The sequence below is a fragment of the Pan troglodytes genome, chromosome 1 (assembly GCF_028858775.2).
Source record: "Pan troglodytes isolate AG18354 chromosome 1, NHGRI_mPanTro3-v2.0_pri, whole genome shotgun sequence".
NCBI lineage: Eukaryota > Metazoa > Chordata > Mammalia > Primates > Hominidae > Pan > Pan troglodytes.
This window is the reverse complement of record NC_072398.2, coordinates 137,662,983-137,688,184: the sequence shown is the minus strand read 5'-3', so window position 1 is coordinate 137,688,184 and position 25,202 is coordinate 137,662,983. Positions and strand designations below refer to the sequence as shown.

The 25,202-nt window shown below is 38.3% G+C and overlaps 1 protein-coding gene across 6 annotated transcripts in view; it reads left to right on the top strand.

The window, feature by feature from the left end:
• FNBP1L (formin binding protein 1 like) overlaps nt 1–25,202 on the top strand; it is a 106,259-nt gene that overhangs the window by 38,511 nt on the left and 42,546 nt on the right. For all 6 annotated transcript variants that reach the window (XM_003308219.7, XM_524770.8, XM_009425602.5 and 3 more), the window contains exon 2: nt 12,914–13,029. In XM_003308219.7, the coding sequence (XP_003308267.1) occupies nt 12,914–13,029 (116 nt within the window). The remainder of the gene's footprint in view (nt 1–12,913; nt 13,030–25,202) is intronic.

The following is a 25,202-nucleotide window of genomic DNA, read 5'->3' as shown; positions in this document are numbered from 1 at the left end:
TAACTGATAATAATAATTCTTAATTCAAAGACTTTCTGAATAAGTAAATCTCAACTATTGACCTTGCCTTCTGTTTTACTGAAAATAAACAGAAGCAATCGTAGGAGAATTTCCACGTGCTCCTACTACCACATCTACCAAGCTGTTTAGACCTATGCCCACTTACTTTGCCTTCTCTCCTGTTACTGTAATTGAACTGCTCATGCTCTTAGCAAAGGCTCAGTGCTCATTGCTCCAGCAATGAACACTGCTTCTACACTTAAGTGTTTTCTTTTCTTTCAGACCATTTCCATTAGCAAGAAAATCATATTATTTCTTTTATCTTAAAAACCACCCTCACTTGACCCCACTCTTCTCTTTAGCTATTTTTCATATCCTTTCTCTCCTTTCAAGCAAAATTCCTTAAAAGTGATGTCCATGCTTACTGTCTTCAACTTCTATCTAATCTTTTGGAACCCATTTCAGTCAGGCTTTTACCCTCATTATTTCAACAGAACTGCTCTTAAGACAGTCAGTGATCTGCATGTTGCTAAAGTGGTCAGTTTTCAGTCTTTTTACTACTTTTAATAGCACCTGACAAAGTGGAACACTTTCTCCTCCTTGAAATAATACATTATTCATTTGACTTCTTTTTTCTTCCCCCCAAATATTGGCTTTTAATTTGGCTTGTTTTGTTTCATGTCTGTAACAGTGGGTACCTGGGATTTGATTTTGCCCATTCTTTACTCCCCTATCACTTTCTTTTCATCCAAGAAAGCCTGATTTGGATAATCAGGGTAAGTCAAAGTGTTCAAACTGAGTGTATAGTTTGTCAAGTAAATTTCAACTCTTACAGTCTGAAATGTTACAAAGTTAGGCTGTACTACATGTTTGGCATCTCATTTTTCATCATACTTAATTTGTCACTGCATTCGATAGAGGAAAGCAGAACAAATAAGTTTTCACTAACCAACCACATGACAGAGGTTTTTGACTCCAGGCCTGGTGGAAATTCCGAAAAAGAGAAAATCATATAAGGGAATGAGGCTCCTTAGAAGACCTTGGAAGATCTTGTTAACAGGTCAACCTAACTAGCCATAAACACCCTGAATTCAGGACTAAGATTTTCATCACTGTAGTGATCTTCATTTGTCTTCTTATAAATTATGCCACACTTTTCTAGTTTTACTTGTACCTCACTGGTCACTCCTCAGTGTCCTTTGCTGGTTCTTCATCAATTCCTTGACCTCTGAATATTGGTGTGCAACAAGGCATAATTGAGATCATGTCCAGGGTAATTTTTTTATCGTGTATCTTCAGCAGGACCACTACTATTAATTCCAGACATATGTATTTAGTTGCCTACTCATCAACCTGGATGTCTTAAGGACATCTCAAATTTAACTGTCTAAAGCCAAAACTTTTTTCTTCCCATTGCCCAAACTTGATCTCTTATTTTAGTTAAAAGCAGTTTCATCCTTCTAGTTCATGGGGCTCAAAATTGATGTTTGTTTTTCTTTTACAACCCATGCTCAAAATATTAGAAAATTTGTTAACATTACCTTCGGAATATATCCAAAATCTTAACCACTTTTCACTACCCTGCTGCTTTTACTCTGGACCAAACTAGCTCATCTCTGGTCTGGATTATTGCAGTAGCCTCCTTAAAAGGTCTCCCTTGCTCTGAGTTCGGAGTGTGTGTGTGTATGTGTGTATTGTGTGTGCGTGTAATTTTTGTTTTGTTTGTCTTTTTTAAAAAGAAAAAGCCTGTAGCACCCAGTATACCCAAGCAGTCTCCCATCCAAATACTAACCAGGCCTGACCCTGCTTAGCTTCCAAGATCAGTCAAGATCAGATGTGTTCAGGGTTGGTGGGTCTGTGGACCTTGAGCTAGTTTTTAATCAACGTAGAAACTACAGTGATCTATTTAAAAACTTGCATTGGGTCATGCCAGGTTTATTGGAGGTTATACCCTCCAATGTATTTCCAACTCAGGGTTAAAGCCAAGGTCCTTATGGTGGAAGACAGGGCATATAAACTGGCATTCTGGCGCTCACACACTCCAATATCTACTACTCTCCCCTCTTGCTCGCTCAGCTGTGGCTTGCTTATTCAGCTTTTTGCTCTTCCTGGAATACATCAAACATATGTAGGCCCAGGGTTTTAACCATTTTAACAACTGAACTTGTAACTGCACTAGTTCTCCAGGTAAGCAGAAGTATTAGGGGTATGGACAGTTTATCCGAAGTAATAACCAGGAATGCCTAATAAAAACATGCAGGTATTGTGGTAAAAAATAGAGTTGGTGAACAAGGAGTTACTTTCTGACTGTTTCTCTTTTAGTGAAGTAGGAGGCAAGATTATTAGCTAAGAGTGAGATGGTTAGGAGATGGTGTAAATTTAAAGGAAAAGAATAAGGTATGAGATAGTTGGCTAGGATAATGAAGTAGTGAATGGATTTGAGCTAAGTAGTATTAAAGTCCCTTAGGTAATAGACATGAATTTCAAAGCACAACTAGCCAACCTGGTTCTTTCTTTTCTTTTTTCCAACTTTCTTCAGCAGCATAAGGAAGGGTTAGTAAAAATCTAACCATAAATCAGGGTTGAAATTTGGCAAAGCTAGAGAGGGGCAAGGACAGTGAGTATATTTGGAAGGAGTGATTATAATGACGGCTTAGGGAATCCAAGCTGTATAAAGGTGGAAATGACGACAGAAGTGGGTGAAGGATAATAATAATGATGTGTTGGGAACAATGAGTTGTGGTCTCTGTGGGGCCAAAAAATTGTTGGACTTGGGGTATTTCAGGGAGTGACTTGACAGGGCTAGCTGTCTGAGAAAGATATTCTTGAAATTTATTGCAGGGAAGTGGAGTGGGAGAAACAAGATTGACATTCTTCCTACTTCATAAGGCAGTTATTGCTAATGACAATGGAGATGACCATGGGAATGACTTACCAAGGTGGAGTGGAAGTGAAAATCACAGAGAAGTTAAAAAAAAAATTGCAGTAGGGTATTGGAAAGATCGTTTGGGTAGATTTTGAAGTCACTACAACCTTAATTTAAATTTAAGAAAAAATTTAAATGAAAAGACTTGGAGGAGTTTCCCAAATATGCGAGTTTTCCCCTGTCTTTAAAAAAACAACACCATGAGAAACCAAAAATAACTAAATTGATTTTTTAAAAATTCTACAATATTTCTCAATTTTCTTTGAGGATAGACATGGTTGATCCTGAATGGAAGTTGGTGTTTTAGCTCTATGAGACTGAAACAAAAAGTTTCTGCAGTCCATAAGAGTTAAAGAGGGAGAAAAGTCAGTTGTGTTAGATCTTTAAAAACATTTTTGGTGGTAGTTTGGTATTCAGAAGTGCTGGAGGAACTTTGGCAGAAAGTCAGAGCCATAGAGCAAGTCCAAACTAGGACAGCAAAGTCATTATTCTGCTTTTTAGTGAAGAAAGTATTTTCAAAATGATGATGACACTTGGTTTTTTACCAAAAAGTACTTTATTGGGACTTCATTTGGATGCAAGGCTGTATCAAAGTAATTGGGAAAACAAGGATTGAATATTAAATAGTGACTTCTAAAGTGATACATAAAATAGTTCTTTTAAATTAAATTACATTAAAGACATACAGATAAAAGCAAGAAGACTGAGTAAACATAATATTTGTTGCCTCACATTACTATACGGTAGAACCTTGTAGCAACATATAATTCAAGTTATACTACATAATGTGGACATTTATGTTGGTGCTGATGCCAGCTTTAATTTAGAATATTTTCCTTGTGTTTCCAAGTAAATACAGTAAAATAACTTTAAATATTTTACAAAATTAAAAAAGAATGCCCAAGGAAACAGAAAATAAGAGCTTTCTTGAGTTTACATATAAGATGATAAGATTTAAATTAGAGCTCACCACTGATACAGAGATTCATTTCACACAAGCTATGGTAAGAATGAATGTGTTGGAAAAGGAAGTGAGAGGATATTTAAGACAAGGAAATGAGGAAGTTGGACTCTGAGTAAGTCCAACTAGCTGAAATTACTAACTAGTAATTTATTCCAGGTTCTATCTGGAATAAATCCATAGGAATAAGAACAGTGCTAAAGGTAGAGAGAATAGGGAAGTGATGCCTCTTTGATGACTTAATGTTCTTCTTTATTTCTAACTTACAGATGATTTCAGAATACTGCTCACCTTCACTCCTTTAGTTTTTCATGATCTTTTCCCTTGACCTTTTCCATAGTCCCAAAGTATTTGCTGATGTGGAGCAGGAGGATGTATGATCTCAGGCTTTGAAACTAAAGAGGTTGGAAGATGTTACTTTTGATAATCTAAGACTTCATGACTTTGATTCTTACATTTTATTATTTACTTATTTATTTTTAAGAGATTGGGTTTTGTACTGTCACCCAGGCTGGAGTGCAGTGTGCGATCATGGCTCACTGCAGCCTCAACCTCCCAGGCTCAAGCAATCCTCCCACCTCAGCCTGCAGAGTAGCTGGGATTACAGGCATGGGCCATGATGCCTGGCTAATTTAAAAAAAAAATTTTTTTTTTAGAGATGGTCTTGCTGTGTTACCCAGGCTGGTCATGAACTCCTGGACTCAAGCAATCCTCCCACCTTGGCCTCCCAAGTGTTAGGATTACAGGCGTGAGCCACCATGCCTGGCTGATTCTTATATTTTAATTTAAAAACTTTCTACTTTATATTGTGGTGATTAAAACCATTCCTTGCTTTCCAGCCTTCTTCTCTCATGTTTCTGGAATTGTTTGATCACTAATAGTGTGACCACTAAAGAAAGGCTGAATGACTTTTTTTTTTCCCCACCCCAAAGAGACAGGGTCTTGCTCTGTCACCCAGGCTGGAGCATTGTGGCATGATCACAGCTCTCTGTAACTTTGAACTTCTAGACTCAAGTTGTCCTCCCATCTCAGCCTCCCCGGTAGCTAGGACTACAGGCATGTGCCACCATAACCTAGTATAAAAAATTTTCGTTTGTTATCCTCCCACCTGGGCCTCCTAAAGTGCTGGAATGATAGCCATGAGCTACTGCCAGGTCACAGTTGTTACAAAGAAGAGAATTTGTTTCACTTGTAGCTAAACTTGTATTATATTTTACCTTTATGGTGCCTTTTAAAGCTGATTGCTATTTTTTGAAGTTGGCTTTTATTTATTTTAAAAGTATAGTACAACCTTAAATATACTTAACACAATTATAGGCTTCTGTTATGTTTTCTACTTGTACAGTTCTATTTTGAGTTTTAAATCAACATTAACAATTAAACATTGTATCCATATATCCAGTTTTTGTCAGTTATAAAATAAATTTAAAACTTTAAAAAATGGTATCTAAATAATTTTTATAATTTGTAACTTTATCAGTAACTGAAAAATGAAATTTGATTAACTTTCTCAATATTCTGATTAGCTGAGCTTTTACACATTTGTTATGGTGACCAACTCTCAAAATACCTTTTGGAGAGAGCTAATACATACATATAGTCTAAGGTTCTATCCAGTGGAATCACAGCATGCATGATTTTGAGTATTGGAGAAAATAAGAATGACATTTAGTTTTTAAAAACAATCTGATACAGGTCTTAGATATCTATTTTTTAGATGAAGTAATTTTTCTTTGAGAATCCTGAAAGAGCTTGAAAAGTGATAAATAGAAAATGAATTCTTTATGGGAACCAGTGGTGGAGGAGATAACAACAAGAAGAGAAAAGCCAGTAAAACCATATTAGTAGGGTAGGTAGGAAGGACTTGATAAAAATTGGATAAAGGATAATGCATTATTTAAATGCATGGGTCTTCAAAGAAGAGCACACAAGATGATCCACTGACATAAGGAGAAAAGAGCTTAGAACTTCTGTTTATATGTTATCTAAAAAATAAGAAATGGGATACTTTACTAGTATTTAAAATGTGAGTTGATACTGGTGTCTTGTCTTGGACTTAGAAAGTTTCCTATAAAGAAACCATGGATTGGGCTGGGTGTGGTGGCTCGCGCCTATAGTCCTGGTGCTTTGGGAGGCCCAAGTGGGAGAATTGCTTGAGGCTGGGAGTTTGAGACCAGACCAAGCAACAAAGCAAGACCCTGTCTTTACAAAATATTTTTAAAAATTAGCTTAAGCCCAGGAGTTCGACACTGCAGTGAGCTATGATGGTGCCACTACATTCCTGGGTGAAAGAGCCAGATCCCATCTCTTAAAAACCTAAAAAATAAAATATAAAAAAGAAACTGTGGATTAAATATAATATTTTAATGTGAATATAGGCAAACGATAAGAAATGGCCAGGTTGATGCTTCTTAATGTGTTTGAGAATAAAACGTAAACAATGTTTATTAACAAAGAAAGATATAATGTCTACATAATCATATGGACTAGAGGTGACCTTCCCCCTCTAAGAAATTATTGAGAAGGTTATTTGAAATGGCACTTTGGGAGGCCAAGGCAGGAGGATCGCTTGAACTCAGGGGTTTGAGACTAGCCTGGGCAACATGGCAAAACCGTGTCTCTACTAAAAATACAAAAATTAGCTGGGCTTGGTGATATGTGCCTATAGTCCCAGCTACTTGAGAAGCTGAGCTGGAAGGATCGTTTAAGCTCAGGAGGTCGAGTCTGCAGTGAGCCATGGGGCATCTCTGTAGTCCTAGTTACTTGGGAGACTGAGGCTGGAGGATGGCTTAAGCCCAGGATTTCGATGCTGCAGTGAGCTATGATGGTGAATGCATAGGTGAACCACAGGAAATTTATTTTTGGTGGAGGGGTGAAGATTTTTTTACTGTGTAAAATACATAATGTAAAATATACCATCTTAACCATTTTTAAATGTACAGTTTAGTGGCATTAAGTGCGTTGATACTGTTGTACAACCATCACCACCATAAATCTCCAGAATGATCTTCATCTTGCAACTCTACACTCATTAAATAACTCCCCATTCCTTCCTACCCCTATTCCCTGTCAACTACCATTCTACTTCCTTCTCTCTGGTTTTGACTATTGTAAGTACCTCGTGTAGGTGGAATCATACAGTATTTGTCCTTTTCTGTCTTATTTTACTTAGCATGATGTCTTCAATATTTATCCATGTTTTGTAGCATGTGCCAGAATTTCCTTCCTTTTTAAGGCTGAATAATATTAATTGTATTTATATACCACATTTTCTTTATTCACTTATTTGTTGATGGACAAGTGGGTTGCTTCCATAATGCTGCTATGATATGAATATGGGTTACTGGAAAGTCTCTTGAAATTTTGAACTTAGTGGTGAAAGACGTACACTATTAGAAATATTCTTGCTAAAAGGAAAAAGTGTTCCTTCTGACACCAAACACATGAGTTTTTTCCACTTGAACAACCAGTTCTTCAACTCTCTGGACACTAACTAGATGTCTTACAGTTCAATTTTGTCACTATCTGTCTGGAGTTGGTACAGATCCTACCGTTGAAGGGTTCAGTTCCATAATACCGCCAGGACTTCAAGCATCAATTGCAGGTCCTGGACTTCTGGTACTTGACTGACTTGGCTACAAATCAGGGGTTCCTGTGACCCCCTCCTCCAGTTTGATAATTTGCTGTAATGGCTTACAGAACTCAGAGAAACACTTCATTTACTATTACTGGTTTATTACAAAGGATATTATAAAGGACACAGATGAACAGCTAGATGAAGAGGTACCTAGGGTAAGATTTGGAAAGACCCAGGGTGCATGATCTTCTGTTCTTGTGGAGTTGAGATGCACTGCAAGTGGATGTGTTCACCTACCCCGAAGGTTTCCAAACCCATGGTTTAGGGTTTTTGTGGGGGCTCCATTACATAGGTATGATTGATTAAATCATTAATTATTGTTGATTGAATTCAGTCTCCATCCCTTCTCTCTTCCCAGGAGGCTTGGGGGTGGGGAGAACTGAAAGTTTCAACCCTCAGATCACATGGTTGGTTCCTCTCCAGCCAGCCCTTGTCCTTCAAAGTCACTGCATTAGCATAAATTTAGGTATGATTGAAAGGGGGTTATTATGAATAACAAAAGATGCTCCTCTTACCCCTGTGACTCAGGGAATAAGGGTTTTAGAAGCTCTGTGTCAGGAATCAGGGGTGGAGACCAAATGTATATATTTCTTATTATGTAGCTGTATTAGTCTGTTCGCATACTGCTAATAAAGACATCCAAGACTGGATAATTTATAAAGGAAAGAGGTTTAATTGACTCACAGTTAGTTCCACATGGCTGAGGAGGCCTCACAATCATGGCGGAAGACAAATGAGGAGCAAAGTCACGTCTTACATGGGAGCAGGCAAGAGAGCATTGGCATTTGCAGGGGAACTCCCCTTTATAAAACCATCAGATCTCATGAGACTTATTCACTGTCATGAAAACAGCAAGGGAAAAACCTGCCCCCATGATTCAGTTACCTCCCGTGAAGTCCATCCCATGATATGTGGGGATTATTACAATTTGAGGTGAGATTTGGGTGGGGACACAGCCAAACGGTATCAATCATTAGCACTAACTCTTCCTTTTATGGTGAAAATAGTGATATTATATGTGTAAAATATGTCAATAAAATAAATTATCTCAGCAAATACTCTTAGGCCACATGGAAAAATAGAAATATTTTTTAGGAGAGATTTCACATGGAAAGTTTGTTGTACAGTTTCATTAAAGTACAGAAGTTTCCAACATTTCTCAGCTTATGTCTAGATTGTTTCAATAATGAATAATGTTTCAATAAAGTAGTTATATTTAAAACTGCCTTTTTGTGACCCACTAAAGGAAAGATGTGTTGAGAAAGATTTATTCTTAACAGTAAATGTATTAACCACTGATAAAGTAGTGTGTTGGCTGGAATTTTAAAAAGGAAATTGGAATAAGGTTGGAATTTATTCACTTCATTTGTAGGTATGCAAAGAAAACTAAAGCAGGAAGTCCACAGAATATTAAGTTATATTTTTATTATGGTTAGTTTTATAAAAACAATACCTTTAAGACTATTTACAGTGTTTCCAAATGAAACAGGGAGAGACAATTGAAAAATCTTTGTTTAATACAGGTTGGCTATTTATCTTCTGGCTGTTTCAAATTTGTTGACATTTTTCTTTAACTAGTATGCTTACCTACCAGGTATTTTTGAGAAAATTTAATCTGTCCCTTCATGATAAAAGAGAAGTTTTAATGATGACTGAATATCTGCTTTTCCAAAGAAATTTGAGCTATATAGAAAGCATTTTGATGATGAATGTTTGGAAATGTATTCATTATATAATTTTGTTGCTGAAAATGATCTGTGTCACGTGCAAATATTATTTTGTCTGTACACTTAAAATTCTTAGAAACAGAAATCTTTTACTTGTTGTAAAGTCAGTGTTTTAGAGACAGGTAATCAACAGGATATATACACGTATAGAGAAAAATTTCTTTTAAGAAATTGACTCGTGATTGTGGAAGCTTGGGATCTGCAGGATAGGCCCAGGGAACAGTTGTAGTTTCAGACCAAAGTCAGTATTCTGGCAGAATTCTTTCTTGCTGGGGGAAGGCCAGTCTGTTCAATGAAAGCCTTCAACTGATTAGATGAGGCCCACCCACCCATTTTGGAGCATAATCTGCTTTATTTAAAATGCACCTATTTAAATATTAATTTTTTCCTTCCCTCTTACCCTCTCCCCCTCCCCACCTCCCCCTTCCTTCTCCTCTTTTTCCTTCCTTTCCTGTGGACAGGATCTCACTGTCACCCAGGCTGGAGTGCAGTGACACAGTCACAGCTCACTGTAACTTGAATTCCTGGACTCAAGGGATCCTCCCACCTCCGCCTTTCACCTGGCTAATTTTATTTGTTTATTTATTATTAATATTTATTTTTGAGATAGGGTCTTGCTCTCTTACCCTGGCTGAAGTGCAGTGATCACGGCTCACTGCAGTCATGACCTTCTGGGCTCAAACAATTCTTCCACTTCAGTCTCCCAGGTAGCTGGAACTACAAGCATGTGCTAACATGCCTGGCTAATTTTTAAATTTTTTTTGTTAGAGATTGGGTCTTAACATGTTGCTAAAGCTGGTCTTGAACTCCTGAGCTCAAGAGATTCTCTTGGCCTCGGCCTCCCAAAGTGGTAGGCTTACAGATGTGAGCCATCTAGCCTTTTTTATGTTTTGTAGAGACAGGGTCTTGCTGTGTTGCCCAGGCTGATCTCGAACTCCTGGCCTCAAATGAGTCTCCCATCTGGGCCTTCCCAAGTGCTGGGATTATAGGCATGAGCCACTGTACCTGGCCTAAATGTTAATTTCATCTAAAAAACACCTTCACAGAAACATCCAGAATAATGTTTGACCAAGTAAATATTTGGGCACAGTGGCACAGCCCAGATGACACATAAAATTAATCATCACAATTAGTTTCAGTGGGGTTTGAACTTTTTTTTTTTTTTTTTTTTGAGACAGAGTCTCGCTCTGTCACCCAGGTTGGAGTGCAGTGGCACGATCTCGGCTCACTGCAAGCTCTACCTACTGGGTTCATGCCATTCTCCTGCCTCAGCCTCCCAAATAGCTGGGACTACAGGCATCCGCCACCACGCCTGGCTAATTTTTTTTTGTATTTTTAGTACAGACGGGGTTTCACTGTGTTAGCCAGGATGGTCTCGATCTCCTGAACTCGTGATCCGCCCACCTCGGCCTCCCAAAGTGCTGGGATTACAGGCGTGAGCCAGTGCACCTGGCCTGAACTTATTTTTTAAAAATAAAAAGTTGTAATATTTTCTGATTTAGTTTAGTTTACAAAAATAACAAATTGGCATCAAATAAATTTATTGGCCAAATTTTAACATAAACCTTTGCATATTGGCAGGCGGGTTGAAAAACGAATTAGAAAGTTTAGCAACAGTAAATTTTTTGCATTGATGGTGTCTTTATATCTTTATGTGGTGTCTTTTGTTTACCTAGCTATGGCAACAACTAGAAACTAGATATCATAGTTTAGAACCAATACCTTCAGATTACTTTACCATTAAGTGTTGAACTAGGAGTTTATAAATAATAAAGCATATTTGATTATTGCCCTCACTAAAAATATTATTAATAATATATACATATTTTTTGAGACAGAGTCTCACTCTGTTGCCCAGACTGGAGTGCAGTGGCATGATCTTGGCTCACTGCAACCTCCGCCTCCTGGGTTCAAGCAATTCTCCTGCCTCAGCCTCCTGAGTAGCTGGGACCACAGGTGCGTGCCACCACGCCTGGCCAATTTTTGTATTTTTAGTGGAGACAGGGTTTCACCATGTTGACCAGGCTGGTCTCGAACTCCTGACCTCAAGTGATCCACCCACCTCGGCCTCTCAAAGTGCTGGGATTACAAGTGTGAGCCACTGCGCCCGGCCATAATATTTTAAAAGTCATTGCTCAAAGGCTTTTGTTTGTCAAATATGTTAAAAAAAAAAACCTGTTTAAAAATAATGTTCATTTCATTTTCATCTCTTTTTAAAATTTCTATTGTGATTTCATAACTACGTAATTCAATAGTATATCATTTAATATATAAATAACTACATATAATTGTTTTTGTTCAGGTTTTTTACTGATGGGGTTTGGAATTTAAAATTTGGAGACTTAATCTAGAGGATAAAGAAGTGTAATATAAAATTTGGTGAAGATGATTGTGGGAAGAGAAGCCTTTGAAGCAATTTAGAAAAAGGAAGATTGTTTCAGCTTTGAAGTGTTGTTGTTTTTTTTGTTTGTTTGTTTGTTTTTGGAATTGTTTTTCATTGATTGTGTTTCAGTTTCAGTTTGATGAAAATTCTAATTTACAGTAGTTCATATTATGCAGATTGAGTTTACTGAGCAGTGCATTTTCTTGCTGTATTCAGATATATTTTGAAAACCAGATGATAATCAGAAAGTTTCTTGGAAGAATAGAGTGGTAACTTGCTTTTAGGAGTAGAATTTTTTTTGATGGTTTAAGGTAGAGAAAGAGATAAAAGGCAAAAGGAGATAATTCATTTGTAAATAACGTGACTAAACCACAAGTGATTTTAAAACAACCTGTAATTGTGGAAAGGGATGATACTTGAATTTTTTTCAGCATTGCAGACTTGATATAAGAGAGGGAGACAGCACCAAGTTATTAGTCAATTTGGAGCTTGTTCTTAAAGCAAGGGAAATGATGGTTTCTGTGGCAGGAGGTGGCATCTTTGAGAACTGAAAGAGCCTTGTAGGACAGTGGTACTCTATTATATGTCATTATCATGTTTCCTGCATTGCAGAACATGTTTAATAACATCACCACAGTCCTATTTAGGTGGGTGATGGGACTTCCATTTTAAGATGGGAAAACATTCAAGGAGCCTTGTTAGCTTGCCCAGTTTCAAACATCTCGGAAATGGCAGATCCCAGAATTTGAACTCAGGTATGTTTGATTTTGTCCAGCTAAATAATTCTTCACTGAGTACCTGCTATGGTGCCAAGCATGGTGCTTAGGCTGTGGGGGTTCAGAGTTGAATGACGCATGATTCTGGCCCTCAATATAGTATAGCAAATGAATAAGATAGTAATTTTAGGGAGGCTTGGGGACCTGGAGAAAGTCTGAGAGTTTAGGACCATTTTCTGACAGACATAATGCCTGAACAGAATCTCAAAGGCCAGGATAGGGGGGATTTGGGGAAGAGTTGACTGCAAAAGGCTGGTCAGGGGAGGGTGTTGCAACTGGGAGAGCCATGTTTGTAAAGACATTCAGACATAAAGTAGCATGATTTATGCTTAGGGACGACCTATTTCTAGGTCTTAAAGGGTGAAGTGGGGGAACTAGTAGAAGAGCCTGGGTTTTTCCTTTTATACCTCATTGCTTCTCTGTACAAATACCAGAAGCTGTTAAAAATATCTGTGGATAAAATTTTAGACTTTTGAAAATGCATTTTTATCTTCCTTTTCCAGGATCAGTTCGACAGCTTAGACAAGCATACACAATGGGGAATTGACTTCTTGGAAAGATATGCCAAATTTGTTAAAGAGAGGATAGAAATTGAACAGAACTATGCGAAACAATTGAGGTAAGTTAATTTTTTTTTCAGTTTTTAGAATGAAATTACATGTTTAAACAGTTGAATATTAGAGGAATGTGATATTCCAGAGGTTAAATTCTATGTTTTTCATCAGAATTAGATTGAATTAGGTAACCGGTTTGTTTTAATGATTAATTAAGTCATTGGCTACTACAGTACCACAAGGAATATTGACTAGCTGGATCACAAATAGCTTTCATTCCAGAAAGACACTTAAAAATCTGAAAACTGGGGAGCAAAATGCCGGGAAAAAGAAATATCTGCATGTTATTCTGTGTTTTATACTTTTATTCCTCTCTAACTTTTTGTTTTAGTCATCTTTTCAAAGTATTGAATATTTCTTCAGAGTTTTTTTCTTCAGAGTTTGTAAGACTTGGAAATAGAGTGTGTGCTGAGCTGAGTTTCTTTCTGTCATTATTCAGTTACATATTATGAATGAATGTGATTTTAGAATATGTTTTGGAAGATAAAAGTTTTAAAGAGAAAATTTTAGTCTTAAAACTAATGGACTTTGTTGACAAGTAGTTGCTGGAACTTATTCAGTAAAAATGGTGCTTGAAGTGTGAAGACTAGACACCAGTATAAAGTTTTAGCTGTAGGGTTTAGGATAAAAAAGTGTCCTAAAGTAACAAAAAATCCAACCTAAACAGGCATACATGACTACAAAGTCCAGGCATATTTTGATTCAGGGGTCAAATAATCTTCAGGCCCCATTTCTTGGCTGTGCTCCCTCTTGTTCTTTTTATTCTCAGGTTCCATTCATACCATCCTCCGTGTTCATTTAGCTCTAGGTTTTACATCTTCATACCCCCATATCCTGGAGAAGAATGATGGTCTTCTCTATTGTACCTTTGGGGAGAAAGGAAGGGAGGGAAAGAGGAAGTGGGGGAATGGAAGAAGAGGAAGAGGGATGGAAGTAAGGGAAAATGCAAGCCTGCACCAAGCTTCTTTTCTCCAGAAATACTAGCAGAGGGTCTCCTTTAGTCATACTGACTTTGGTTAGGTTATGTGTTTATCCTAAACAATTTACTAATACTGACTTATAGCTAATGATGGGGGGAGGATAGTTACTTAAAATTAATTTAAACTAGTGGTCCCAGAAGGAAGGGGGAGTTACTCGAGTGCCTCATATATCCACATAATAGTGCATGTAACCAACTGACTGGATGTAGGGATGGAATAGACTAGAGTAATAAAAAGCTTGCTTATAATATTTTTATAATGATAAACACTATTATATTTACTGAATAATGGCATTATGCTAATTTCCTAATCCGTTTTCCTCCTGTTTGTTTAAACAAGGTATTTTCCACATGACAGTATAAACAGGGAGCCTATTAGTATATTAATAATCACAGTGATGATGTTTCATCTGTCCAAAAGTTAATGATCTGGGAAACTTACCTCTCTAGAATCTAGGAGAGCATGAAATGGCCTCTGAGAGATTAAAATAGCAGCTACCAGATGTATTCTTGTGTGGCAAATAAAAATTTTATTTAAATTTTAATTTGATCTCAATTTTAGCACATTAAATTCTCAGATTTCTATTGGAAAATTCTCAGTTTTTCCAATAGAAATGAGAAAAAGTGTTATAGGTAATACAGTGATGGCAGTATGAAGGGACAAACAATAAAGGAAAAGGTTTAAAAATTACAAAAATAGATGAAATTTAATGCAGGAGTGCCCTAGTTCATTTTATGTTGCCATAACAGAATGCCTAAGTCTGGGTAATTTATAAAGAAAAAAGGTTTATTTAACTAATGGTTGTACAGGCTGGTAAGTTCAAAGGCATGCCCCCGGCTTCTGGCACAGGGTTTTGATGGGTCAAAGGGGAAGCATGGATGTATGAAGAGAGAAAGAAAACCTGAAGGGAATACTGACTTTTTAAAAACCCACTCTCAAAAAGTGATCCAGTCTTATTAGAGTGAGAACGCAACTCACTACCAAAAATGACACCAAACCACTATCCATGAGGGCGGATCCCTCATGATCCAAACACCTCCCATTAGGCCCTATGTCCCAACACCACCACTTTGGGAATCAAATTTCAACATGAGTTTTGGTTGGGGTCAAACAAACCATATCCAAACCATAGTGAGAAGTGAATCTACTTCTAGGGCCCCAAGAGAATCACTGTATTATACAGAGTGAAAAAGTAAATACTGGTAAGAATGATCCTGCACCTTCAAGGAAAGAATCAGATTATTTTAAAGAAGGCAGAGAATATAACAGTGTTTCTCAAGATGTTTAAAAAGTCTAATCTGTCCTTTAGCATTTTCATTTCTAAACTTTCCTGCAGAAAAATACAAGTGAGCAAAGGTGTTTGCACAAAACTCTTCATTGCAGGAAAAAAAAAAGTTTCTGGTTGTAAAAGTGCCTGTTAGTAGAAGAATGATGAAAAAGACTGTGGTAGATAAAGTTTTTAAAAAATCAGGTGTACCAGCATTTTAAAATTTAAAAGCCTTATTCATCAGGTTGAATGATGAATGTACAGTAAGAACTGAATGTACAGTAACATGATTTTATTGCTTACTTGTGTTTGTATATACAGTTACATATAAAATTTGTATGTATTCTGAAGAGGTCTAGAAGAGTACATCCAGATTATGTTACAATGATTACCGTTGTGGAACCAGAGTAGGGAATGATAAGGGAAGGAACTTTTTATTTCATACACTTTTGAATTGTAGTCTTTTCAATGATTGTGTATTACTTTTGTAATTTAAAACACTTGTTAAGAAGAGGATATGCTTCAAAAGAGATTCCTATCACAAATTATAAAATAAAAATTGATAATTTATAGGATTAAAAAAAACTTCAGTAATGTGGAATATTTAACTGTCCAGGACAACTTAGACCTCAAAGCTTTTGAGATGGCCAGGGTTTTGCTAGTGTAACAGGACTCATCTAATCAAATGGCAGACTTGTTTGCCTTCTCTCTGTTCTGAGATTGATAATAACCATTAGAATTTTCACTTACTTGCAAAAAAGGGATTTGAGCTCCAGTTCATTGAGACAAGGGTGGCTAGAACCCACAACTTCATGATATGAAAAGTAGAATTTTGTATTGAGAAAGTGGGTTTTATTATGTACTGATGCTTTACAAAGGTGATTTGAAGGAATGAAGCACACTTAAGGAATTTGGCACATTTCCATTCTAAGGATGATTCTCAATAGCATTGATTCTCAACAAGGGCAGAATTATTGGAGTGTTGAATTATGAGGAGTAATGAAGAGTTGAGAGAAGGCATGTTTAATTTGAAATGATCTACATTGAGATTTGCTGCTTTGGACGACTACTTAGTAAATGATTGGATTATCAGCTGCTGTTTATAGTATGTCTTTTATCCAAAGGGAAGAGGTTTGCCTTGTTTGTTTCCTCCTCTTTAATGGGAAAAATTCTTTTGGTTAACTCCCCTTATTTTTGCTAGTGCAGAGGATAATTTCTTTCATAGTGAGGCAGCACTTTTTTTTTTCCTCCTAAATAATATTATATTAGTCCATTCTCACGCTGCTAATAAAGACATACCTGAGACTGGGTAATTTATAAGGGAAAGAGGTTTAATTGACTCACAGTTCAGCATGGCTGGGGAGGCCTCAGTAAACTTATAATCATGGTGGAAGGAGAAGAATAAGTGCCTAGCGAAGGGGGAATCCCACTGTAAAACCATCAGATCTCGTGAGAACTAACTCACTGTTGTGAGAACAAGATGGGGGAAACCGCCCCCATGATTCAGTTATCTCCACCTGGTCCCTCCCATGATACATGGGGATTATGGGAACTGTAATTCAAGATGAGATTTGGGTAAGGACACAGCCAAATCATATCAACTATATTCCTGATGTTAAGCAATTACATTTTAAATATATTACAAGATTAAAATTTCTTAATCTTTGGTAATTCCAGATTGTTTTAATCTTTTCTCCCTTTACTCTTCTGTTGTTGTGTTTTGATGGGTTGGTTTAACTTTATTCTGGTGTTTGATATTGATTTTTGGTTTTGGTTTGAGGATGGGAATAAATAGAAAATAAAGCATCTAATTACATTTGGAGACATAGTTATATGCAATTGAATCATGTCCATTTTGATTGATGGAAAATGGTTACTTCAGATCACTTGGTAGAGTGTTTTTTGTTTGCAAAGATATGCAACTGAAATCAGTCATTCTTTTAATAAACATTGTATTTGTATAACAGATTAAGATTTCTAAGTAAAAAAAGGAGCCATATATATGTGATAAGTTTGTATCATTTTAGTTTTTTCTAGTAAAAGTAATTGTATTAAGTTCTATCATAGAGATAGTGCTGTATGAAATTATATTCCCCAGCCTCCACCCCAGAGCATACATAAATTTTTGGTTCAGATGTGGCAGTATGGTATAGTGGAAGAGAATTAGGCTGGAAGACAGGAAGTGCACAAACTACTCTTATTTTGGCCAAAGCAGACATCTCTGAATTCCTTTGATCAGAGATTATATTATGTGCATTTCTGTACCCCATACCAAGCCTACCTGGTACCTCTGGAACTGGGTGATTAAATTTAAGTTGAATGAATAAATAATTAAATAATCTGTGTTTCAGTTTAGTTTAGAAATTAGGATTTCTGACCACATGCTGAACCTTTGACTACATAGCAGCTTTCTATTAATACTGGAGTTTGGTGTCGTGTACATCATTGTGATGTGGTCATTAAGTTGGTGTTGTGTACATCATTGTGTCTGCTAAGAACAGTCCTAAATATTTCGGGTAGGCTTAGATACAGAGCAATCCAAATATAGCTAGTCTGTAAGAAGTGCCTTTCACCTCCCGCCATGAGTCTGAAGCCTCCCCAGCCATGTGGAACTATAATTCCAAATAAACCTCTTTTTCCTCCCTGTCTCGGGTATGTCTTTATCAGCAGCGTGAAAACGAACTAATACATAGTCTCTATCTCATTTTACTTTTCTCATACCTCTTTATCAGAATTTGGTTTCTGTGTCACTCTTTTGTCTGGCTGAAAGATTTTGCATTCTCACCAGCAATACACAAAGCTTCCAGTTAGTCCACATCCTTGTTGTTTTGCAAGTAGCCACCCTAATCGGTGTGAGTTGTTATCTCCCTGTGGTTCTGACTTGCATTTCCCTGACCATTTGTGTATCTTTGGAGAAATGTCTATTCAAGTCAGTTTTTAAAATTGAGTTACTTGTTTTTTTGTTGTAGAGTTTTAGGAGTTCTTATATATTCTGGATATTAACCCCTTGCCAGATATATGATTTGCACATTCTTTCTCCCATTCTATAGGTTGCCTTTTCATTCTCTTGATTGTGTCCTTCTATGCATTGAAGTTTTAAATTTTGATGTAGTCAGTTTATCTATTTTTATTTTTTTTGCCTGCTTTTTGTGTCATATCCAAGAAATCATTGCAAAATCCAGTATCACAAAGATTTTCTCCTATGTTTTCTTCTCAGTTTCATAGTTTTAGGTCTTTGATGCATCTTGAGTTAATATTTGTATGTGTTATAAGGGTCCAGCTTCATTCTTTTTTTTTTTTTTTTTTGAGACAGAGTCTCACTCTTGTCGCCCAGCCTGGAGTGCAGTGGCGCGATCTTGGCTCACTGCAACTTCCGTCTCCTGGGTTCAAGCTGTTTGAAATGTTTGTTCCTCGGAGCCGTAAAGAAATAGCACTTGAACATAAATTTATTTAGTAAGGCCATTTTTACTTCCTGCAGAAAGGGTACACTCGTGCCACAAGAGTACACCGAACAAAGGAGACAGGGTCGTTTATAACCTGAGGCATCCACCCTACTGCTGTGTCCAGTTTCCATTGGCTGGAACGGGACCTCACCCCAATTGGCTAGCAACTTAGAACTTTGTAAAAAGAGGCCAAGGTAGAGGGGAACAAAGGAAGGAGGAAGTAACTTGTGGAATGTTGAGAAAGGTAAAAACACTTTTAAATAAGGAAGAGGAACAGGCTATGACCTAATGCTTGCTTGGACCAGTATAAGCACGCTAGGGCAAATATTTAGGCTAAATTGTGGGAGCTAAGAGCATAAAGTAATGTTGATTTCCTTATTACGGCTAGCAGATGTTTAAGAATGTTAGCACAGGTCTTTAAATAAATTTTGCTTCTAAGAGAAGCTACTATTTATTCCTAATTAGATGGGGAGGAAAGTCTTTGAAGAGGAACCTCTACTTTACTTTTTACAAAATGATTCTCCTGCCTCAGCCTCCTGAGTAGCTGGCACTACAGGCACCTGCCACCACGCCCAGCTAATTTTTGTATTTTTAGTAGAGACGGGGTTTTACCATATTGACCAGGCTGGTCTCGGACTCCTGACCTTGTGATCCACCCGTCTTGGCCTCCCAAAGTGCTGGGATTACAGGCGTGAGCCACCATGCCTGGCTCAGCTTCATTCTTTTGCAATGGATACCTTTTATGTTTAATTTTTTTACTATAAGAGAGAAGATTCTTGGCCGAAAGTGATGGAACTCCAGCTTGAGCTAATTTAAGTATAATGAGAAATTTATTTACAATATAAATTTATTGATTTATTGATTTTAATTTTTTATTGAGTTCAAGAAGTGGAATAGTCATACTGCTAGAAGGCTTGGTCTACAGCTAGGTCACAGAAAAAAATAAGGACAGTATCTGAAACACCACCAAAGCCCTTTGTCTTTTCTTCTTCTTCTTCTTTTGGTGGGTTGGTGGCTTTATTCTTTTAGTGCAGACTGGCTTTCTCCACGTGGCAGGAAATACAGTCATCAACAGTGCCAGTTTTATGTCTTAGAGATTCAGCTCCCATACTGGCCTCAAAGCTGTGTCAGATCCAAAGTCTTACAACTTTCAGAAGGGGATCTCGTTGGCCCAGCTATTTTGTTTTCTGTCGTTGGGTCACTTAACTGAGCCCACAAATTGGGCCATATGTGTTAATCTGGCAGCTCTTAAGTAAGTTAAGAAAAGGGGTACTAGTCAGTGAGTCTCAGGTCTCTAATATTACCCTTTGCTGGAAGAAATGGTATGATTTATATTCCATTTTATAAATAGGATATTGATCACCTCTTAAACAGTGATTAGAACTCAGCCTCTCAAATATTGAAAGGTTGAAAATGTATAGAGGTGAGTCTCAGTCTTTTAAGATTTTTGAGATAGTTCACATTCTGGCACTTAGCTGCAAAATGTTTTAATAGAAGTGAATTAATATTTTGAGAAAGTATTTGGAATATTTTGTAATTTTTACTGAAACTCAAAAGCAAATATAAACATGACAAAACTAGAATGGATAAAAAGATTAGAATCAACAACTTAAATATATATTTAAAAGGGTGATATATTTAATATCACATATATAACTAATATGTATAGACTGCTATAATCTTTAGAGATGCCCACTAAATTTAGAAACCTCTGACAACTGAAGGAACAACATTAATTTCTTTTGTATCCAGAGTGCATGAAGCCAAAGTACATAGAAAAACATGGAACACACACACACACACGCACACACACACACACACACACACTCTCTCTCTCTCTCTCTCTCTCCGTCCCTCCCTCCCCCACCCCCCCAAACAATGTATCAGCATATCTATGGAATCTATTATAATTTCTGTAATATGTACTGTGTGTATAAAACTTTGTGTTTCAGTTAACTCCTGATTTATGACAACATACTAAAAACATGTCTTACACATAAACTGCTATCATAATTGGTGGAAAACCTGGATTTAGAGAGGGGTGAACAGAAAAAGAGCCTAGGGGAAGTAACATTAAGGGCAGATTTCTTAAACTAGATGAATTGTCTAAAATATTTTTAGTTTAGGAACAACCTGAATGCTTTGCACTTACCTATTAAAATTTATTTGAGCTAATAAGCATATTGTGTTAAAACTGCAAAGCAGGGATTTGCGGGACTTACTTAACCATTCATGCCTTTGTATGACTTCTTGTTGACTTTAGACTGTTTTTTCAGAAGGCCCAAATGAGATCAGCTGCTTCGGAAGAATAAATTCTTATTGTATATTTTTATTATTAGTTTTATTTATTTATTTATGAGACGGAGTTTCACGCTTTCTCCCAGGCTGGAGTGAAGTGGTGCGATCTTGGCTCAGTGCAACCTCCGCTGCCCAGGTTCAAGCGATTCTCCTGCCTCAGCCTCCCTAGTAGCGGGGATTATAGGTGTACACCACCGCATCTGGCTAATTTTTGTATTTTTAGTAGAGACGGAGTTTTGCCATGTTGGCCCGGCTGGTCTTGAACTCCTGACCTCAGGTGATCCACCTGCCTCGGCCTCCCAAAGTGCTAGGATTACAGGTGTGAGCCACCACCCCTGGCCTAGTTTTTTTTTTTTTTAAATTATGAAAGCATTATATGATCATTATAATGTTTAAATTCAAGTCCCTTCCCAGTTCCTCTCCTGAGAAGTGAGTACTATTAATAATTTGGTGTGTTAGCTGGGGCGGTGGCTAACCCCCATAATCCCAGCATTTTGGGAGGTGGAGGCAGGTGGATCGCTTGAGTCCAGGAGTTCAAGACCAGCCTGGCCAACATGGTGAAACCCCATATCTATTAAAAAGACAAAAAAATTAGCCAGGCATGGTGACATGTGCCTGCAGTCCCAGCTACCTGGGAGGCTGAGGTGGGAGGATTGCTTGACCCAGGAGGTGGAGGTTTTAGTGAGCCAAGATTGTGCCACTGTACTCCAGCCTGGGTGACAGAGTGAGACACTGTCTCAAAATAATAAATTGATGTGTCTTCTTTCAGAGCATATGTTTTCCTAGAAATTTGGATTTGGTGGAAAATGAGAAGAACTTCGTGGACAGTGCTGTAGTTTTTCAGGTTGCAGGGTTGGCTTGAATGGAGTCTTTAGTGACCTGTGTATGGCATCTGAGGGCTCAGGATATTGGGGTTTGGGATGAGTCACCTATAGATGTGTGAGTTTTACATACAGGGAGGCAAGAGGAATTTATTTTTAAAATTGCTTAGGACTACCCTGCATGTTCAAAATACAGTTATTTTCTTCCTCTTCCCCTTACCTCTTGTGTTACACGTGCTCTTCCTCCCAGAAGCTAGAGTTCAAATTAGTGTTATTTATGTGATGTTTAAGCTATTAAAGACTTCTATGGTTACCCTCTGTAGTACTCATAATTCTTTCAAGTATCAGAAGCCTAACTCAGATTGGTTTAAACAAAGAAAGGAATTTACTGGCTTATTTGAGGGAAAAATTTAGGGATCCAGGTACTTAGAGAAGTGTTTAGGATCTTTCTTCTTGGCTTTGCTTTTATCTGTGTTGGTTTAATTTCCCAGTAGGCTCTTTTTCCATGGCTTTAAGATTATGTCCTATCAATTTAACAACTTCAGCAGAAAGAGAGCATGCCTTCCTAAGAATTACAACAGAAATTTTAGGGTTGACTTTCATTGGCCTAGATTAATGGACCTGGATCAAATAAATACTCCTGGACCTTAATATGTGGTCACCGTGACCACAGGTTCATAGGCATGACAGTGGAGGAGCTGTATTTTAGGATATGTTAGGCTATACTAGAATGATAAATTCCAAATCCCAGGGACTAAACATAACTAAACATTTATTAACACTCTTAATCATGCAAAGTCTGCTACAAGTTCAGACAGTCCATGTGGTAACTCGAGGATCCATACTGTTCTTATCTTCATCTCATCATTCAACCTCCACAGTTGCTTCAGCAGAGAATGAGGGAGCCCAGAGGGTTGTACACAAGCTCTAAATGCTTCAGCCTGTACTTACACAGAGCTCATAGCCCCATGCAGAATTGGCCACGTCGTTCTACCAAACTGCTAGGGGGCTGGAAAGTGTGTGAAATAACATGGCTTTTTGATGAACAGAAATGCATTTCCACAAGCTGTTACAAAAGAAGGGTAGTGATACAGGTAGGTAAAACGTGTCCCCTACAGACTGGGACCCTAAACAATGTTTAAAATGTTGATATATAAAAATGTAGTCAATCGGAGGAGCCAAGATGGCCGAATAGCAACAGCTCTGGTCTACAGCTCCCAGCGTGAGCGACGCAGAAGACAGGTGATTTCTGCATTTCCATCTGAGGTACTGGGTTCGTCTCACTAGGGAGTGCCAGACAGTGGGCGCAGGTCAGTGGGTGCACGCACCATGCACGAGCCCTGCTTGGGCGAGGCATTGCCTCACTTGGGAAGCGCAAGGGGTCAGGGAGTTCCCTTTCCTAGTCAAAGAAAGGGGAGACAGACGGCACCTGGAAAATCGGGTCACTCCCACCCGAATACTGTGCTTTTCCGACAGGCTTAAAAAATGGCGCACCAGGAGATTATATCCCACACATGGCTCGGAGGGTCCTACGCTCACGGAGTCTTGCTGATTGCTAGCACAGCAGTCTGAGATCAAACTGCAAGGCGGCAGCCAGGCTGGGGGAGGGGCGCCCGCCATTGCCCAGGCTTGCTTAGGTAAACAAAGCAGCCAGGAAGCTCGACCTGGGTGGAGCCCACCACAGCTCAAGGAGGCCTGCCTGCCTCTGTAGGCTCCACCTCTGGGGGCAGGGCACAGACAAACAAAAAGCAGTAACCTCTGCAGACTTAAATGTCCCTGTCTGACAGCTTTGAAGAGAACAGTGGTTCTCCCAGCACACAGCTGGAGATCTGAGAAGGGGCAGACTGCCTCCTCAAGTGGGTCCCTGACCCCTGACCCCCAAGCAGCCTAACTGGGAGGCACCCCCCAGCAGGGGCAGACTGACACCTCACACGGCTGGGTACTCCAACAGACCTGCAGCCGAGGGTCCTGTCTGTTAGAAGGAAAACTAACAAACAGAAAGGACATCCACACCAAAAACCCATCTGTACATCACCATCATCAAAGACCAAAAGTAGATAAAACCACAAAGATGGGGAAAAAACAGAGCAGAAAAACTGGAAACTCTAAAAAGCAGAGCGCCTCTCCTCCTCCAAAGGAACACAGTTCCTCACCAGCAACGGAACAAAGCTGGACGGAGAATGACTTTGATGAGCTGAGAGAAGAAGGCTTCAGATGATGAAATTACTCCAAGCTACAGGAGGACATTCAAACCAAAGGCAAAGAAGTTGAAAACTTGGAAAAAAATTTAGAAGAATGTATAACTAGACTAACCGGTACAGAGAAGTGCTTAAAGGAGCTGATGGAGCTGAAAACCAAGGCTCCAGAACTACGTGAAGAATGCAGAAGCCTCAGGAGCCGATGCGATCAACTGGAAGAAAGGGTATCAGTGATGGAAGATGAAATGAATGAAATGAAGCGAGAAGGGAAGTTTAGAGAAAATAGAATAAAAAGAAACGAACAAAGCCTCGAAGAAATATGGGACTATGTGAAAAGACCAAATCTACGTCTGATTGGTGTACCTGAAAGTGATGGGGAGAATGGAACCAAGTTGGAAAACACGCTGCAGGATATTATCCAGGAGAACTTCCCCAATCTAGCAAGGCAGGCCAACATTCAGATTCAGGAAATACAGAGAATGCCACAAAGATACTTCTCGAGAAGAGCAACTCCAAGACACATAATTGTCAGATTCACCAAAGTTGAAATGAAGGAAAAAATGTTAAGGGCAGCCAGAGAGAAAGGTCGGGTTACCCTCAAAGGTAAGCCCATCAGACTAACAGCTGATCTCTCAGCAGAAACTCTACAAGCCAGAAGAGAGTGGGGGCCAATATTCAACATTCTTAAAGAAAAGAATTTTCAACCCAGAATTTCATATCCAGCCAAACTAAGCTTCATAAGTGAAGGAGAAATAAAATCCTTTACAGACAAGCAAATGCTGAGAGATTTTGTCACCACCAGGCCTGCCCTAAAAGAGCTCCTGAAGGAAGCAATAAACATGGACAGGAACAACCAGTACCAGCTGCTGCAAAATCATGCCAAAATGTAAAGACCATCGAGACTAGGAAGAAACTGCATCAACTAACGAGCAAAATAACCAGCTAACATCATAATGACAGGATCAAATTCACACATAACAATATTAACTTTAAATGTAAATGGACTAAATGCTCCAATTAAAAGACACAGACTGGCAAATTGGATCAAGAGTCAAGACCCATCAGTGTGCTGTATTCAGGAAACCCATCTCACGTGCAGAGACACACATAGGCTCAAAATAAAAGGATGGAGGAAGATCTACCAAGCAAATGGAAAACAACAAAAGGCAGG